Source organism: Hypanus sabinus, chromosome 10 (genome assembly GCF_030144855.1).
Source record: "Hypanus sabinus isolate sHypSab1 chromosome 10, sHypSab1.hap1, whole genome shotgun sequence".
In the NCBI taxonomy this organism is placed as follows: Eukaryota; Metazoa; Chordata; class Chondrichthyes; order Myliobatiformes; family Dasyatidae; genus Hypanus; species Hypanus sabinus.
This window is the reverse complement of record NC_082715.1, coordinates 109,367,849-109,385,897: the sequence shown is the minus strand read 5'-3', so window position 1 is coordinate 109,385,897 and position 18,049 is coordinate 109,367,849. Positions and strand designations below refer to the sequence as shown.

Below are 18,049 nucleotides of genomic sequence, written 5' to 3'. Positions count from 1 at the left end.
GGGACAGGCCCTTCGCCGTCAGTAACACAGTACAGTCCAACACAGGGACAGGCCCTTCGCCGTCAGTAACACTGTACAGTGCAACACAGGGACAGGCCCTTCGCCGTCAGTAACACAGTACAGTGCAACACAGGGACAGGCCCTTTGCTGTCAGTAACACTGTACAGTGCAACACAGGGACAGGCCCTTCGCCGTCAGTAACATAGTACAGTGCAACACAGGGACAGGCCCTTCGCCGTCAGTAACACAGTACAGTGCAACACAGGGACAGGCCCTTCGCCGTCAGTAACACAGTACAGTGCAACACAGGGTCAGGCCCTTCGCCGTCAGTAACGCAGTACAGTCCAACACAGGGTCAGGCCCTTCGCCGTCAGTAACACAGTACAGTGCAACACAGGGTCAGGCCCTTCGCCGTCAGTAACACAGTACAGTGCAACACAGGGACAGGCCCTTCGCCGTCAGTAACACAGTACAGTCCAACACAGGGTCAGGCCCTTCGCCGTCAGTAACACAGTACAGTGCAACACAGGGTCAGGCCCTTCGCCGTCAGAAACACAGTACAGTGCAACACAGGGTCAGGCCCTTCGCCGTCAGTAACAAAGTACAGTCCAACACAGGGACAGGCCCTTCGCCGTCAGTAACGCAGCACAGTCCAACACAGGGACAGGCCCTTCGCCGTCAGAAACACAGTACAGTGCAACACAGGGTCAGGCCCTTCGCCGTCAGTAACACAGAACAGTCCAACACAGGGACAGGCCCTTCGCCGTCAGTAACGCAGCACAGTCCAACACAGGGTCAGGCCCTTCGCCGTCAGAAACACAGTACAGTGCAACACAGGGTCAGGCCCTTCGCCGTCAGTAACACAGAACAGTCCAACACAGGGTCAGGCCCTTCGCCGTCAGTAACACAGTACAGGCCAACACAGGGTCAGGCCCTTCGCCGTCAGTAACACAGTACAGTGCAACACAGGGTCAGGCCCTTCGCCGTCAGTAACACAGTACAGTCCAACACAGGGTCAGGCCCTTCGCCGTCAGAAACACAGTACAGTGCAACTCAGGGTCAGGCCCTTCGCCGTCAGTAACACTGTACAGTGCAACACAGGGACAGGCCCTTCGCCGTCAGAAACACAGTACAGTGCAACACAGGATCAGGCCCTTCGCCGTCAGTAACACAGTACAGTCCAACACAGGGACAGGCCCTTCGCCGTCAGTAACACTGTACAGTGCAACACAGGGACAGGCCCTTCGCCGTCAGTAACACAGTACAGTCCAACACAGGGACAGGCCCTTCGCCGTCAGTAACACAGTACAGTCCAACACAGGGACAGGCCCTTCGCTGTCAGTAACACTGTACAGTGCAACACAGGGACAGGCCCTTCGCCGTCAGTAACACAGTACAGTCCAACACAGGGACAGGCCCTTCGCCGTCAGTAACACTGTACAGTGCAACACAGGGACAGGCCCTTCGCCGTCAGTAACACAGTACAGTGCAACACAGGGACAGGCCCTTTGCTGTCAGTAACACTGTACAGTGCAACACAGGGACAGGCCCTTCGCCGTCAGTAACATAGTACAGTGCAACACAGGGACAGGCCCTTCGCCGTCAGTAACACAGTACAGTGCAACACAGGGACAGGCCCTTCGCCGTCAGTAACACAGTACAGTGCAACACAGGGTCAGGCCCTTCGCCGTCAGTAACGCAGTACAGTCCAACACAGGGTCAGGCCCTTCGCCGTCAGTAACACAGTACAGTGCAACACAGGGTCAGGCCCTTCGCCGTCAGTAACACAGTACAGTGCAACACAGGGACAGGCCCTTCGCCGTCAGTAACACAGTACAGTCCAACACAGGGTCAGGCCCTTCGCCGTCAGTAACACAGTACAGTGCAACACAGGGACAGGCCCTTCGCCGTCAGAAACACAGTACAGTGCAACACAGGGTCAGGCCCTTCGCCGTCAGTAACACAGTACAGTCCAACACAGGGTCAGGCCCTTCGCCGTCAGAAACACAGTACAGTCCAACACAGGGTCAGGCCCTTCGCCGTCAGTAACACAGTACAGTCCAACACGGGGTCAGGCCCTTCGCCGTCAGTAACACAGAACAGACCAACACAGGGACAGGCCCTTCGCCGTCAGTAACACAGTACAGTGCAACACAGGGTCAGGCCCTTCGCCGTCAGTAACACAGTACAGTGCAACACAGGGTCAGGCCCTTCGCCGTCAGTAACACAGTACAGTCCAACACAGGGTCAGGCCCTTCGCCGTCAGTAACACAGTACAGTACAACACAGGGACAGGCCCTTCGCCGTCAGTAACACAGTAAAGTGCAACACAGGGTCAGGCCCTTCGCAGTCAGTAACACAGTACAGTGCAACACAGGGACAGGCCCTTCGCCGTCAGTAACACAGTACAGTACAACACAGGGACAGGCCCTTCGCCGTCAGTAACACAGTACAGTGCAACACAGGGACAGGCCCTTCGCCGTCAGTAACACAGTACAGTACAGCACAGGGACAGGCACTTCGCTGTCAGTAACACAGTACAGTACAACACAGGGACAGGCGCTTCGCCGTCAGTAACACAGTACAGTACAACACAGGGACAGGCTCTTCGCCGTCAGTAACACAGTAGAACACAGGGACAGGCTCTTCGCTGTCAGTAACACAGTACAGTACAACACAGGGACAGGCGCTTTGGCCCACCGCGATTGTAATCTAATCCCAGCTGCCTGACATGGTTTACAGTAGGTCGCTCCGTTCCAGGCCTGTGGTACTATTGTATCTGCCTTCATAACCTCCACCACCTCCCCAGTCACCCATTCTAAGCACCCATCACCCTGGGTAGATAACATTTTCCCTACACATCCCCTTTAAACTTACCCCTTTTCACCGTCAAGCTAAATCACCTGTTATTTGACATTTCTACCCTGTGAAAAAGCCACTCTCTACCCTATGAATAATTTTATAGGGTTTTATCATCTCTCTCAATTGCCAGGTTTGTCCAACCTCTCCTTGTGCTTATTCTCTCAAATCCAAGCAACATCCTTTCCAGAGTTTCTACATCCTTACTTGTGTGGGGCGACTACGACTGCACACAATACTCCAAGGATAGCCTAACCAAAGTCTTACTACACCGGCAACACAACTTACCAACGTTTGCACTCAGCACAAAACCCAAAAAAGGCAAACTGTCTTTCTTGCCTATCGACCTGTGTTGCCCCTTTCAGAGGAGAGCGGGCCTGCTCTCCGAAACCTCTCGGTATATCACTGCCCGGAGGATGCTGCCATTCACCATGTACTCTCCTCCAACACTGACCTCGCAACGGGGTCTGAGACAAAGGCAGGATCTCGGGAAGGGGTTCCGGGATGAACCTACGGTAATATGGGTGTCTATTCCCGGACAGCAGTACTCACTCCATCATGGTGAACACAGACCTGCCCTGTCCAATACGGTGGCTTCTATCGTCCCATCCACAGCACGTGGGGTCTCCTGTCCCTGGTGTCGGCCTCTGATCCGTCGACTCCTACTATGCCGACTCTTCCTCTGTGGCTCCAGCCCAGAGTCTCCCGCTCCCTACAACATGGAAGAGACTTCAACACCCCACACACTACTCAAGGGGAGGAGGAAATGTGGTAGTGACAGGGGTAGAGGGTGGGGTTAACAGGACCAATGGGACCATGGAGGATCTGAGAGCAGGGTGGGAATCCAGGCAGCCCCCCGGGCTGTGGAGGGGGGGGACAGAGAAGGCGAGTCAGTGTGTGTGTGTGTGTGTGTGTGTGTGTGTGTGAGAGAGAGAGAGAGAGAGTGTGTGGGGAAGGTGGGTGTTGTGGAAGAAAGGCAGGCAAGAGGTGGAGGGGAGAGGTGGATGAGGTCAGGTAGTGGAGGGGAGGAAGGAGGAGGAAAGAAAAGCAGGAGAGGGAAGGGGAAGGGTAGTGGAGAATGAAAAGAGAAATCTGGGGAAGTGGGGAAACAGAAGGAGTGAGGGAAGGTGGGGTGGAGGGGGAAGGCGGAGGGAAGGTGGTGTGGAGGGGAAATGGGAGAGTAGAGACGGAAGGTGGGGGAGGGAATGGGATGGGAGCCGGATCGGGGAGAGGAAGCAGAGTGGGGTAAACAAAATGCAGTTGTCGTTCCAGAGGAAGGGTAATGGCGGAGAAGGAAGGAGCAGGGAACAGAGCCTGTAAAGTGAGGTGAAGGGGTGATGGGTGAGAAGTCGGAGGGGTGAGGAGGGAGGGGTTGGGGAGAGGGGTGAGGGGTGGGGAGAGAGTAGGGAAGTGTGAGGAAGTGGCAAGGGGTGAGGAGGGAAGGCTGATGGATGTGGTGAGAGGGAGGGTGAGGAGGGAGGGATGAGTAGGGAACAGCCCAGTTGCAGAACCCAGGAGGGTGAGAAAGAGTTTGAAGGGAAGAACAAGGAGAAGAGAACAGCCCTGACTCAGTGTCCAGCCAAACATAGAGAGAGAGCCACAACACCTGCAAGCTGTACTGAGTCTCCCCAGTGGTGGGAACGCTCCCTGGTGTTCGGTCCATGAACCAGCCCCCCGGGGATATCTCTGTGTCACCCGAGGCTCTTCGCAACCCTCCAGTTGCCCGTGCAGCTGAACGCCCCAACCTGCTGTTGTCTATTGAAGCCGGACTGTGATCGCCTTCGGTCTTCCGGTAAAGGCTCAGCAGCGACGTGTTCATATCGTTTGTCTTCTGCAGAGCAGAGAGATTCTGGTAACAGGGTGCTGGGCAGGAGGGAGAACCAGAGAAGGAGAGGGGGGGAGACAGAGAGGGAGAGTGGAAGAGAGATAGATAGATAGGAAGGGGGAATTTCTCCCCGTTACCACGCAGCCAATACTACTGCACCTCATCTCATCACACCACATCACATCCCACCTCTGCACATTGCCACACATCACCCACCCCCCACCTTCTCCACTCCAGAAACACCGCGAGTCAAATGCACAATGTTCAGACATCATGAAACAACCACAGCTAACAGTAATCCGGAACCACAGCAAATAACCACCACCAATTACCGGGTATTCTGGATAATCCTCACTGTCCGAAGAGTCAATGATCACCTCTGACCTGTGGAATGAAAGTCAGAAATGAGAAAGGAGATTCACGTACAGACACCAGGGGTCAGACACAGAGTGAACTCCCCCATCACACACTCCAGGGGTCAGACACAGAGTGATGATCCCTCCTCACTGCCCCATCACACACTCCAGGGGTCAGACAGAGTGATGTTCCCTCCTCACCGCCCCATCACACACTCCCAGGGTCAGACACAGAGTGAACTCCCCCCATCACACACTCCCAGGGTCACACACAGGGTGAATCTCTATCACACACTCTCAGGGTCAGACACAGGGTGAATCTCTATCACACACTCCCAGGATCAGACATAGGGTGAATCTCCATCACACACTTCCAGGGTCAGACACAGAGTGAACTCCCCCCATCACACACTTCCAGGGTCAGACACAGAGTGAACTCCCCCCATCACACACTCCCAGGGTCAGACACAGAGTGAACTCCCCCCATCACACACTCCCAGGGTCAGACACAGAGTGAACTCCCCCCATCACACACTCCCAGGGTCAGACACAGAGTGAACTCCCCCCATCACACACTCCCAGGGTCAGACACAGAGTGAACTCCCCCCATCACACACTCCCAGGGTCAGACACAGAGTGATTTTCCCTCCTCACCGCCCATCACACACTCCCAGGGTCAGACACAGGGTGAATCTCCATCACACACTCCCAGGGTCAGACACAGGGTGAATCTCCATCACACACTCCCAGGGTCACACACAGGGTGAATCTCCATCACACACTCTCAGGGTCAGACACAGAGTGAATCTCCATCACACACTCCCAGGGTCACACACAGGGTGAATCTCCATCACACACTCCCAGGGTCACACACAGGGTGAATCTCCATCACACACTCCCAGGGTCACACACAGGGTGAATCTCCATCACACACTCCCAGGGTCACACACAGGGTGAATCTCCATCACACACTCCCAGGGTCACACACAGGGTGAATCTCCATCACACACTCCCAGGGTCACACACAGGGTGAATCTCCATCACACACTCTCAGGGTCAGACACAGAGTGAATCTCCATCACACACTCCCAGGGTCACACACAGGGTGAATCTCCATCACACACTCCCAGGGTCACACACAGGGTGAATCTCCATCACACACTCCCAGGGTCAGACACAGAGTGAATCTCCATCACACACTCCCAGGGTCAGACACAGAGTGAATCTCCATCACACGCTCCCAGGGTCAGATACAGGGTGAATCTCCATCACACATTCTCAGGTCAGACACAGGGTGAATCTCCATCACACACTCCCAGGGTCAGACACAGAGTGAATCTCCATCACACGCTCCCAGGGTCAGACACAGGGTGAATCTCCATCACACACTCTCAGGTATTTTTGGCGGGAGCTGCGGAGCAGGACACTAAGGAAGGTGCCGTATATTATTTATGAAAGATGCCCTTCTCATCCCTGAATCAAATGGCTGTTAGCAGAGTCAGCTAACAATTAGTCCCTATACGAGCCCCAGTGAGAGATCATGTATATTAACAGCTTGGATGAGAATTTAGTTGGTATGGTCAGTAAGCTTATGGATGACATCAAAATGAATGACGTTCGTAGCAATCACATTTATGGTGATGAAATACTTTGAGAGGCTGGCCATGGTTAGAATCAACTCCTGCCTCAGGCAATTTCCTTATCTACAGCCGACAATCTCAATGGCTCTTCACACGGGCTCAGATCACCTGGCCAATACAAATCCCTACGTCAGGATACTGTTCTAATATAATCATTTCCACGACACAAATCAATAAACTACAGAACCTGAGCCTCTACCTCCCTCTGCAATTGGATCCTCGATTTCCTAACCGGAAGGCCACATCTGTGCGGATTGGTGATAACATCTCCTCCTCGCTGACAATCAACACTGGCACACCTCATGGGTGTGTGCTTGCAGCCCACTGCTCTACTCTCTATATACCCATGACTGTGTGACTAGGCATAACTCAAATACCATCTAAAAATTTGCTGATGATACAAACATTGTTGGTAGAATTTCAGGTGGTGATGAGAGAGCGTACAGAGCGAGATAGATCAGCTAGTTGAATGGTGTTGCAGTAATAACCTTGCACTCAATGTCAGTAAGACCAAAGAGCTGACTGTGGACTTCAGAAAGGGTAGGATTAGTGAACATGGATCAATCCTCACTGAGGGATCAGAAGTGGAAAGGCTGAACAATTTCAAGTTCCTCAGTGTCAAGATCTCTGAGGATTTAACCTGGTCCCAACATATTGATGCAGTTATAACAAAGGCAAGAGAGCGGCTATATTTCATTAGGGGTTTGAGGAGATTCGGCTTGTCACTAAAACACTCAAAAACATCTATAGATGTACCATGGAAAGCATTCTGACAGGCTATATCACTGTCTGGTTTGGGGGGGGGGGGGGGGGTCACTGCACAGGACCGAAAAAAGCTACAGAAATGTGTAAAATTAGTCAGCTCCACCTTGAGTACTAGCCTCCATAGTATCCAAGACATTTTCAAGGAGCAGTGCCTCAGAAAGGTGGCTTCCATTATTAAGAACCCCCATTACCCAGGACATGCCATTGTTACCATCAGGAAGGAGGTACAAAAGCCTGAAGGCACACAGTCAGCAATTCAGAAACAGCTTCTTCTCCTTTGCAATCTGATTCCTAAATTCTTTCGTGTCAAATTGAAAACAGACCTGTACAAAGTGATCTAAATTCATTACAAATATGAAACACAAAATAATTGATTGCATAAGTATTCACCATTCTTCAATATGACACATCAAATCATCACTGGTGCAGCCAGTTGGTTTAAGAATTTGTGTAATTAGTTAAATGGAGATCACCATGCGCAGTCAAGGTGTTTCAATTGATTGTAGTAAAAATACACCTGTATCTGGAAGGTCCAACAGCTGGTGAGCCAGTATCCTGGCAAAACTACCCCACAAACACAAAATAACACTTCAAGCAACTCCATGAAAAGGTTACTGAAAAGCCCAAGCCAGGAGATGGATACAAGAACATTTCCAAGTCACTGAATATCCCTTGGAGAACAGTGAAGTCAATCATCAAGGAATGGAAAGAATATGGCACAGCTGTAAACCTACTGAGAGCAGGCTGTCCTCAAAAACTGAATGACTGTGTAAGGGACTAGTGAGGGAGGCCACCAAGAGACCTATGTCGACCCTGGAGGAGTTACAAGCTTCAGTGGCTGAGATGGGAGAGGCTGTGCATGCAGCCGTTGCCCGGGTGCTTCACCAGTCACAGCTTTATGGGAGAGTGGCAAAGAGAAAGCCACTGTTGAAAAAAAAACTCACATGAAATCTTGGCTAGAGTTTGCCAGCAGGCATGTCAGATGGAAGATGGTTCTATGGTCTGAGTTTTTTGGCCATCAGACTAAATGCTATGTTTGGCAACACACCATCCCTACAGTGAAGCACGGTGGTGGCTACATCACACTGGGGGGATACTTCACTGAAGCAGGTCCTGGAAGGCTTGTGAAGGTAGAGGGTAAAATGAAAACAGCAAAATACAGGGAAATCTTGATGCAGTCTGCAAGAGAACTGTGACTTGGGAGAAGATTTGTTTTGCAGCAAGACAATGACCTCAGGCATAAAGCCAAAGTTACAAAAGAATGGCTTAAAAACAACAAAGTTAAATTAATGTCCTGGAGTGGCCAAGTCAGAGTCCAGACCTCAATCCAAATGAGAACTTGTGGCTGGACTTGAAAAGGCATGAGCCCCATGCAATCTGACAGAGCTTGAGCAGTCTTGTATAAAAGAATGGCAGTGTCCAGATGTGGAAAGCTGACAGAGACCAATCCACACAGACTCAAGGCTGAAATTGCTGCTAAAGATGCACCTAGTAAATATTGACTTGAAGGGGGATGAGTAATCATGCAATAAATTATTGCTTTTAATAATTGTAATAAATTAAGACCAATTTGTACAACACACACAAAACTCGGCAGCATTATGACAGAGTACAGTCGCTGTTTCGGGCTGAGACTCTCAGTCCTGCTGAAGGGTCTCGGCTCAAAACGTCAACTGTATTTTCTCTAAGTGCTGCCTGGCCTGCTGAGTTCCTCCAGCATTTTGTGTGCTTGGATTTTCAGCACCTGTAGATTTTCACTTATTTATAGAACTCTGTTATCACCTTGACACAAAAGAGTCTTTTCTGTTGATCGGTGTCAAAAAAGCCAAATTAAATGCACTGTGAGTTAATACTGTAAAATAATAAAACATGAAAACTTCCAAGTGGAAGAATGCTTTTTAATAGGCACTGTATGTATGTGTTTGTGTGTATAATTTCTGTTTCACACTATTTTTCAACTATTCAATATACATATTATGCTGTAATTGAACTACTTATTTTTTCTATATTATTAGGTATTGAATTGAACTGCTGCTGCTAAGTTAACAAATTCCACAAAACATGCTGGTGATAATAAACCTGATTCTGAATTAGTGTTACTGTGGAGAGTGGAAGTTACTTCCTTGGTCTTGAAGATATTGAGTGCAAGGTTGTTGCTGCATCATTTAGCCAGCCGATCTCTCACTCATCACCATCTGAGGTTTTCCCAACAGTGATGCACTGGGTCTGTATCTGTGATGTGCCTAGCTACACAGTTACATGTGCAGAGTAGAGCAGAGCAGTGGACTAGCTACACAGACATAAGTGTACAGAGTAGAGCAATGGACTAAGCACATATACTTCAGGTGCACCCATGTTGATTGTCAGTGAGGAGGAGATGTGACTTCCATTGAGTCTCCTAAGTCCAGGTACAAAAGCCCAGGTTTTGAAGCTTGCTGACTGGCCTGAGGGGATGATGGTGTTGAAAGCCAAGCTGTAATAAATAAACAGCAGTGGGTCACAAGGCACAGAAGCAGAATTGGGCTATTTGGCCCATCGAGTATGGTTTGTCATCCCACCATGGCTGGTTTATTATCCCTCTCAACCCCATACTCCTGTCTTCTCCCCATGACCACTGACACCCTTCTAATCAAGAACCTATCATCCTGCACTTTAAATATGCCCAATGACCTGGCCCCAAATAGATCTGTCCCAATTGCCTGTGGCCCAAAGCCAAGTGAGATTGCATTCACTGCAGCCCTGTTGTGGGTCGGAAAATTGCAGAGAGTCCAGGATGGGTTTCTCACTGTGGATGGATCTGGATTGGGAGTGAGGAAGGTCCACAGCATCTTACCATGGACCTTGGGTGGACGGGGAGGCATTGACACCAGTTGGGTAGACACTTGGGGAGGAATACTTTCTTCTTTTAAAAAAAGCAGCACAGATACAGTGTCTTCAGCCCAACAAATCCATGTCAACTGTGATGTCCTCCTAATTTCCTGTGTTGGGCCTACATCTCTCTCCATCTATTGCCCTATCAGAGTGGTTCTTAAATTATACTATTGTACCTGCCTCAGCCATTTCCTCTGGCTGCTCATTCCATATACTCACCACCATCTGTATGAAAAAGTTGCCCCTCAGATCCCTTTTAAATCTTTGCTCCAGTCTGAATATATTCCCCCCCCCCCCCAGTTTTGTACTCCTCTATCCTGATGAAAAGACTATTACTTGTCACCGTATCTGTGCCTCTCACAATTTTACACATTTCTCTAAAAGTCACCCAACATTCTCCTATGTTCTAAAAATAAAGACTTGGTCTGGCCAGCCTTTCCTAATCACAGGCCCTCTACTCCTGGCAATTTCTTTGTAAATCTTTTCTGCACTCATTCCAGTTTCACATCTTTCAGATAATAGGGTGACCAAAACTATATATTGTACTCCAAGTGTGACCTCACCAACAACCTAAACAACTGCAACACAATGTCCCAACTCCTATACTCAATGCCTTGTTGGAGGCCAGTGTGCTAAACACCTTTTACACCATCCTGTATACCTGTGATACACTTGCAGTCCGAGCTCCCTCTGTTCCATTTCGCTCCCTAGTGCCCTGCCATTCATAATACAAGTCCCAGTTTGACTAAATAAGGTGTGAAAACAAAGTCTGGACTACAATTTAAGGGGACCTTCCCAATTTGAATCTCTGTTTGAGGTCTGGATGATGGAATCTTAGAGCAGTGCCTTTAATCTGTCCCAGATAAGCACCCCTTCATCCCACTTTGTCTGTGTTGTCATTCGCCAGTCAAAACTATTCCCAGTTGTCTGCATTCCCTACCTGTTCAAATGTCCCTCTTAAACACTGATACTGTACTTGCCTCCACCACGTTCCTGAACAGTACAATGCAAGTACCTATCACTCTTATTTTTAATAAAAAGTCTCGTAAATATCCTTTAACATCTCCCCCCTCCCTTAAAGACATGCCCTCTGGAACTTGACACTTCCTGTCTGAGAAAAAGACTGTCAATTCTAAGCTTTTTGTAATGTTTGTAAAATTCCATCAGATCTTCCCTCAGCCTCCGATGATCCAGAACAAATAATCCAGTTTTGTCTGCAACCTGTCCTTTTAGCTAACTCTTTCACCAAGCAACATCTTGGTGAACCACTCCTGTGCTTTCACCCAAGCTCCAGTTTGCTGATCGAGAGGTGCACACCCTACTCCAGTACTGGGTCAGTGCTGGGTTTTGGAGCTTGAGCCAAATTCAAAACACCCGTGAGGCTGAGAAAGGCAGTCAAAGAAGAAACAAAGCGACACCAGACACAGAAGAGAATCGGGCAGGTAGTCAGAGAAACCTCAGTGTGCATCTTGTGCCGAGACTGCCTGCCTGCTCTGAAAAATGGTGCAGAGTGGCAGAAGATTCAATGTGAGGGGAAGACAGGCAGATGTGTACCCAGGAGAGTGTGCTAATTTCCTAGTGTGAGGGTCAAGGATATCACAGTCACAGAACTGAGTCCTGGAGTCACACAGCATGGGCCCCTCTGCCCAACTTAGCCATGCCCATTGTGTTGCCCAGTGAACTAAACCCACCTTTGGGCATAGCCTCAAAACCTCTGCTATTCATTTACTTTTCCAGACACCTTTTATCACTGATGTGTCTGCCTCAACTACTATTTCTAGCAGCTCATCCCAAATACACACCACGCTGTGTATGAAGAAGCTGTCACTGGTGACCCCTTTAAATCATTTGCCTCTGATCTTGAACTTGTGTCCTCTTGTTTTTAAGCACAAAAAGTGTGTGTTTTCACCCCGTCTCTGCCCCTCATAATCTTACATATCCCTGCCTGTTCCCTCCCAATCTCCTAGATTCCAGGGAATGAAGAGCTTTTCCTTATAATTCAGACTCCCAAGTCAAGGCAACAGCCTGCAAAATCTTTTCTGCACAATTTCTAGCTTATTGCATAATACTCCGTGAAACTTCAGCAATGTCCTCTGCAACTGCAACGTAACATTCCACACCCTGAAGATAATACCCTGACTGGTGAAGGCCAGCATGCCAAATACCTTGTTCATCACCCTGTCTATCTGCCTCTAATAGTGGCAAGGAGTGCCTAAAATAAAAATTGAGAAAAACAACCTGAAGTCGGGGTCCACACAGGTTAAAGGGGGACAAAGTTCCATAAACATGAGCCGGGTCACAGACTAACGAGCGAGACCTCCAAGGGCTGAGATTTCGAGATTACGTTGATGTGCCAGTGAGTGGAGGAATGGTGGGGATTGGTCAGATGAACACCTGGCTAAAGGTAGGTTAGGTGGGGAAGGTGAGAATTGTACAAGCTAGATGGGTTGTATCTGAACCACAGCAGCACCACATCCTGGGCTGGGGACAGTTTAACTAGCTTGGCAGGAAATAGGACATGGTAAATGGATAGTTTTTGGCAGGCAGTAGAAATAGTACAAGTAAAATGAATTTGTCCAGAAGACAGAGGTGTGCTAAGGCACAAGTAGTTATCACATTATTGTTAGCACATAGACATAGTTGAAAGAATGGCAAACATATCCCAAAGTCATGCATGACACAGGATACCACAGAGAAGGTGGCATGCCAGTATTGATCCATTACTGTGGGAATGAGGAAGGATATCCCCCAAGGTTCTTCAGCTTTGATAAAGTGCTGCATGGGAGACTGGTTCAGATGGTCAAGTCACTTGATATCCAGGATGCAGTTAACTAGATTCACATTGGCTTAGTGTGAGAAGGCAGAGTGGCAGTAGATGGCTAGCTCACTGATCGGAGGCTTGTGACTGGTACTGTGGCTCAGCGATCAGTGCTGGGTTCATTGGTGTTTATCATCTGTACTCAGATCCTCCTGTATCTAATAAAGTGGCTGCTGAGTGCATGTTCATGGTCTTCTGCTGCTGAGGCCCATCCACTTCAAGGTTCATGTTCAAAGGTACTCTCTTGCACATCACTGTTATAGTGCGTGCTTATTTGAGTTACCATCGTCTTCCTGTCAGCGTGAACCAGTCTGGCCATTCTCCTGTGACCTCCCTCATTAACAAGAAGTTTTTGCTCACAGAACTGCTGCTCACAGGATAGTTTCTGCTCTTATACACCATTGTTTATAAGCTCTAGACTGTTGTGTGTAGAAATTAGCAGCTTCTGAGATCCACAGTCAAAGTCATTTAGATCACACTCGCCATTCTGATGTTTGGTCTGAACAACAAATGAACCTAATGAATTGGCCACTGAGGGCATTTGGATGATAACACAGTAAACTGGATCAACAAATTTGCGGATAACACCTAGACTGGGGACATAGCGAAAAAGGCCATCAAACCTTACACGTAATCTGGACCAGCTGGAAAAATGGGCTGAAAATGGCAGATGAAACTTAATGCAGGCAAACGTTGCACTTTGGGAGGACAAACCTGGATAAGACTTGCACACTGAATAGCGAGCCACCGAGATACATGGTAGAATAAAAGGGCCTAGGAATACAGGATCCATAATTCACAGGTAGATTGGTTGTAAATACAGCTTTCAGCATATTGGCCTTTGTAAATCAGGGCATGAGTACAGGAGTTGAGATGCTGGAGGATGTGCAAGAAGTTGGTGAGGCCCCGTTTGGAGTACTCTGTGCATCTCTGGTCACCCTCCGAGAGTAGATATCAATAAGCTTGACAAGTGCAGAGAAAATTTACAGTTATTGCCAGGAATTGAGGACTTGAGTTACAGTGACAGGTTGAATTGGTTAGGACTTTATTCCCTGAAGTGAAAGAGAATGAGTGGAGATTTTACAGAGGTATACAAAATCTTCAGGGATCTAGACAGGGTGAATGCATACAGACTTTTGCCTCTCAGGCAATAATGAGACTAGAACTAGAGGTCACAGGTTTCATATGAAAAGTGAAGTAGCTGAGGGGAATTTGAGAGGGAACTTCACTCAGACGATGCAGGTTCAACTGTAACATTTCAGAGAAGTATGGATTGGACATGGAAGAGAAAGGTATGGAGGACTTTGGTCCAGATGTAGATTGAAGGGAATGGGTTACAAAAAGCACGGACTAGATTGGCCAAAGAGCCTGTTTCTATGCTGTAGTGCTCTATCTCTCTATAACAGAGACACAAGAAACTGCATATGCTAGGATCTGAAGCAACAAAGAACCTGCTGGAAGAACTCAACAGGTCGAGCAGCAACACCAAGAGGGAAAAGAATTGTTGATACTTCAGGTTGAAACCCTGCATCTGGCCAATTCCTTTCATCTTACAGATGCTTTACGTGCTGAATTCTTCCAAGAGACAGTTTCTTCAGAAGGGTGCAATCACTTTCTTGGGAGTGTATGACAGATGTCTTAACAACACGTACAAACAAGCTGGATGAACTCAGCAGATTGGGCAGCATCCGTTGAAATGAGCAGTCAACGTTTCCGGCCAAGATCCTTTGTCAGGACTGAAGGAGGGGGCAGGGGCCCTATAAAGAAGGTGGGGGGGTTGGGTGGAAGGTGCCAGGTGAAAAACCAATCAGAGGAAAGAGAGACAATAGACAACAGGTGCAGAAGTAGACCATTTGGCCCTTCAAGCCTGCACCGCCATTCTGAGATCATGGCTGATCATCTACTATCAATACCCGGTTCCTGCCTTGTTCCCATATCCCTCGATTCCCCTATCCATAAGATACCTATCTAGCTCCCTCTTGAAAGCATCCAGAGAATTGGCCTCCACTACCTTCTGAGGCAGTGCATTCCAGACTCCCACAACTCTCTGGGAGAAGAAGCTTCTTCTTAAATCTGTCCTAAATGACCTATCCCTTATTCTCAAATCATGCCCTCTGGTACTGGACTCTCCCAGCATCTGGAACATATTTCTTGCCTCTATCTTGTCCAATCCCTTAATAATCTTATATGTTGCAATCAGATCCCCTCTCAATCTCCTTAATTCCAGCATGTACAAGCCCAGTCTCTCTAACCTCTCTGCGTAAGACAGTCCAGACATCCCAGGAATTAACCTCATGAATCTACGCCGCACTTCCTCTACAGCCAGGATGTCCTTCCTTAACCCTGGAGACCAAAACTGTACACAATACTCCAGGTGTGGTCTCACCAGGGCCCTGTACAAATGCAAAAGGATTCCCTTGCTCTTGTACTCAATTCAACTTTGTAATAAAGGCCAACATTCCATTAGATCAAGGGGTGGGGGAGGGGAAGCAGGGAGGGGATAGGCTGGAGAGGTGAAGAAGGAATGTAAGGGGAAAGCACTGTGGGTAGAAGAAGGCATAATCATGAGAGAGGTGATAGGCAGCTAGAAGAGGAAGCAGAGTGAAAGTGGGATGGTGGACGGGAGAGGGAGGGAATTACCGGAAGTTGGAGAATTCGATGTTCATACCAAGGGGCTGGAGACTACCCAGATGATATATGAGGTGTTTCTCCTCCAACCTGAGTTTGGCCTCATCATGGCAGTAGAGGAGGCCACGTATGGACATATCCGAATGGAAACGTGAAGCAGAGTTGAAGTCGGTGGGAACCCCCTTGATCTTTCCACTGATTGGTTTTTCACCTGGCACCTTCCACCCTCCCCCCACCTTCTTTATAGGGCCCCTGCCCCCTCTTTCTTCAGTCCTGACAAAGGGTCTCGGCCCAAAACGTTGACTGCTCGTTTCAATGGATGCTGCCCGACCTGCTGAGTTCATCCAGCTTGTTTGTACGTGTTGATTTGACCACAGCATCTGCAGTGTACTTTGTGTTTAGATGTCTTAACAGTCCGCCACGGATAAAGGAGCAGAGATATAGAAAGCCAGAGGTACAAGAGTAATGCGGATATTGAGGTAATGGATTACAACTTTAACATTAACTGGCTTGACCTTGATGTGGAATGATTAGACAGGTTGGGATTTTTAAAATGCTACAGAATCTGAGTCAGTACAAAGCTATTCTAACTGCAGATAGGACAGTACTGGACAGACTCTGCAGATTGAAGCACAGGACATCACAGAGGTGTATGAAACATGATGGGTAAAGTTGGGTGAATGCATAATCTTTCCCCCCACCCCCCAGGGTTGAGGAATTAAGTACTAGAGGGCATAGGTCTCAAGACAGAAGGGAAAGATTTATAGGAACTTAATAGGCAAGCCTTTCACCCAGAGGGAGGTCAGTATGCATAATGAGTTGCCAGAGGAATTGTTGAGGCAGTTACACTAGTCACAGTTACTTGGACGGATACAAAGATTTTAGAGTGATATGGACCAAATGGGGGCAAATGGGACAAGCTTAGATAGGGAATTTTGATGAAGGTGGACCAATAGGATTGAAGGGCCAGTTTCCATGATAAATGTTTGTATGACTCTCATCTTAGGGAGCAAAGCTCAGCAGGTCAGTGAGAATATTTTTCAGATTGAAAACTCTCAAATTCAGGAGCAATTATGGACTGGGGTAAAGTTAGTTCAGAAGTCCTGAATTAGAGGAAGGACAATTTCAATGTTAAATGACAGGACCTGTTAAAAAGTTTACTGGGAGCAACTACTTTCAAGTAGGTCGATAACTGATGAGATCATTCAAAGAGGGAGAGGCCCTTCAGGAGTGAAGAATATGCAAGGGAAAGGATGGTACAAAGAGCATTTTAAATAACAATGAGGGGGCACAAATATCACTGGCAGAGAAGATTAAGGGAAGTGCTAAAGTTTTTTTATTAGCTTACAGTTCAAGAGGGTAACTAGGGAAAGAGTAAGGTCCATTTGGGACCAATTGGATGATCTACATATGAAGCCTCAGGACATGGGTGAGGTCTTTAATGAACACTTGTCATTTCTATTCACCAAGGCGAAAGACAATGTGATTGGATAATTCAGGGAGGAGACAGTCAAGTTCTGGAATGTGTTAGCATTATAAATGTAAGATATTTTAACTTGTTAAAAGACGGATAAATCCCCAGGGCTTGTTGAGATGAATTTCTGGCCACTGTGGATGAAGGAAATGCTTCTTGGACTTTGACAGAGATACTTAATTCTTAATAGGGCACGTGTAAAGTGCCAGATGGCTGGAGGACAGCAAACGTCATTCAAGAAGGGCAGGAAAGACATGTCTGGTAAATAAACATCTGAGAGTCTGATCTCAGTTATTGGAAAAAAAAGTCCTGGGGGACAGGATTAATTTATACTTGGAAAGGCAGTGGTTAATCAAAAGTTGTCAGCCTGGCATAGTTAGGATGAGATCCCATTTGGCTGACTGCATTGTATTTTTCCAAGAGGTAACAAAACAATTGAGTGGCAGGGTGGAGATGCATCTCTACCAAATGAGGTGTAAGGTGCTCTTTTCCTCCACTAGCCTGCAAACCACCTTGGGCAAGGTGTAGCATCTGCTTAGCCCCCGATCAGGGTCACGTTGAAGCCATGGGAGCAGGTGGTGCATATCACCAGTATTGACAGTGGCTGGGGTCACCTGTCTTGTAAAGACACTGCCCAGAAGAAGGCACTTCTGTAGAAAAATTTGCCAAGGAAAATTATGGTCAAAAACCATGATCGCTTGCTTCATATGATGGCACATAATAATGATAATGAACAAAACATTAAAGACAGTGCAGTCAACATGGTCAGCCTGAACTGCAGTGGGAATTTGCTCAAGGGTAGAAGTCCATGAG

At 48.0% G+C, this 18,049-nt stretch overlaps 1 protein-coding gene across 5 annotated transcripts in view; it reads right to left on the bottom strand.

Annotated features, from left to right (window-relative positions):
• Nucleotides 1–18,049, bottom strand: part of nvl (nuclear VCP like) — a 75,854-nt gene that overhangs the window by 36,580 nt on the left and 21,225 nt on the right. For all 5 annotated transcript variants that reach the window (XM_059982597.1, XM_059982599.1, XM_059982600.1 and 2 more), the window contains 3 exons: nt 5,017–5,068; nt 4,466–4,690; nt 3,433–3,571 (listed from right to left, as the gene is read on the bottom strand). In XM_059982597.1, the coding sequence (XP_059838580.1) occupies nt 3,433–3,571; nt 4,466–4,690; nt 5,017–5,068 (416 nt within the window). The remainder of the gene's footprint in view (nt 1–3,432; nt 3,572–4,465; nt 4,691–5,016; nt 5,069–18,049) is intronic.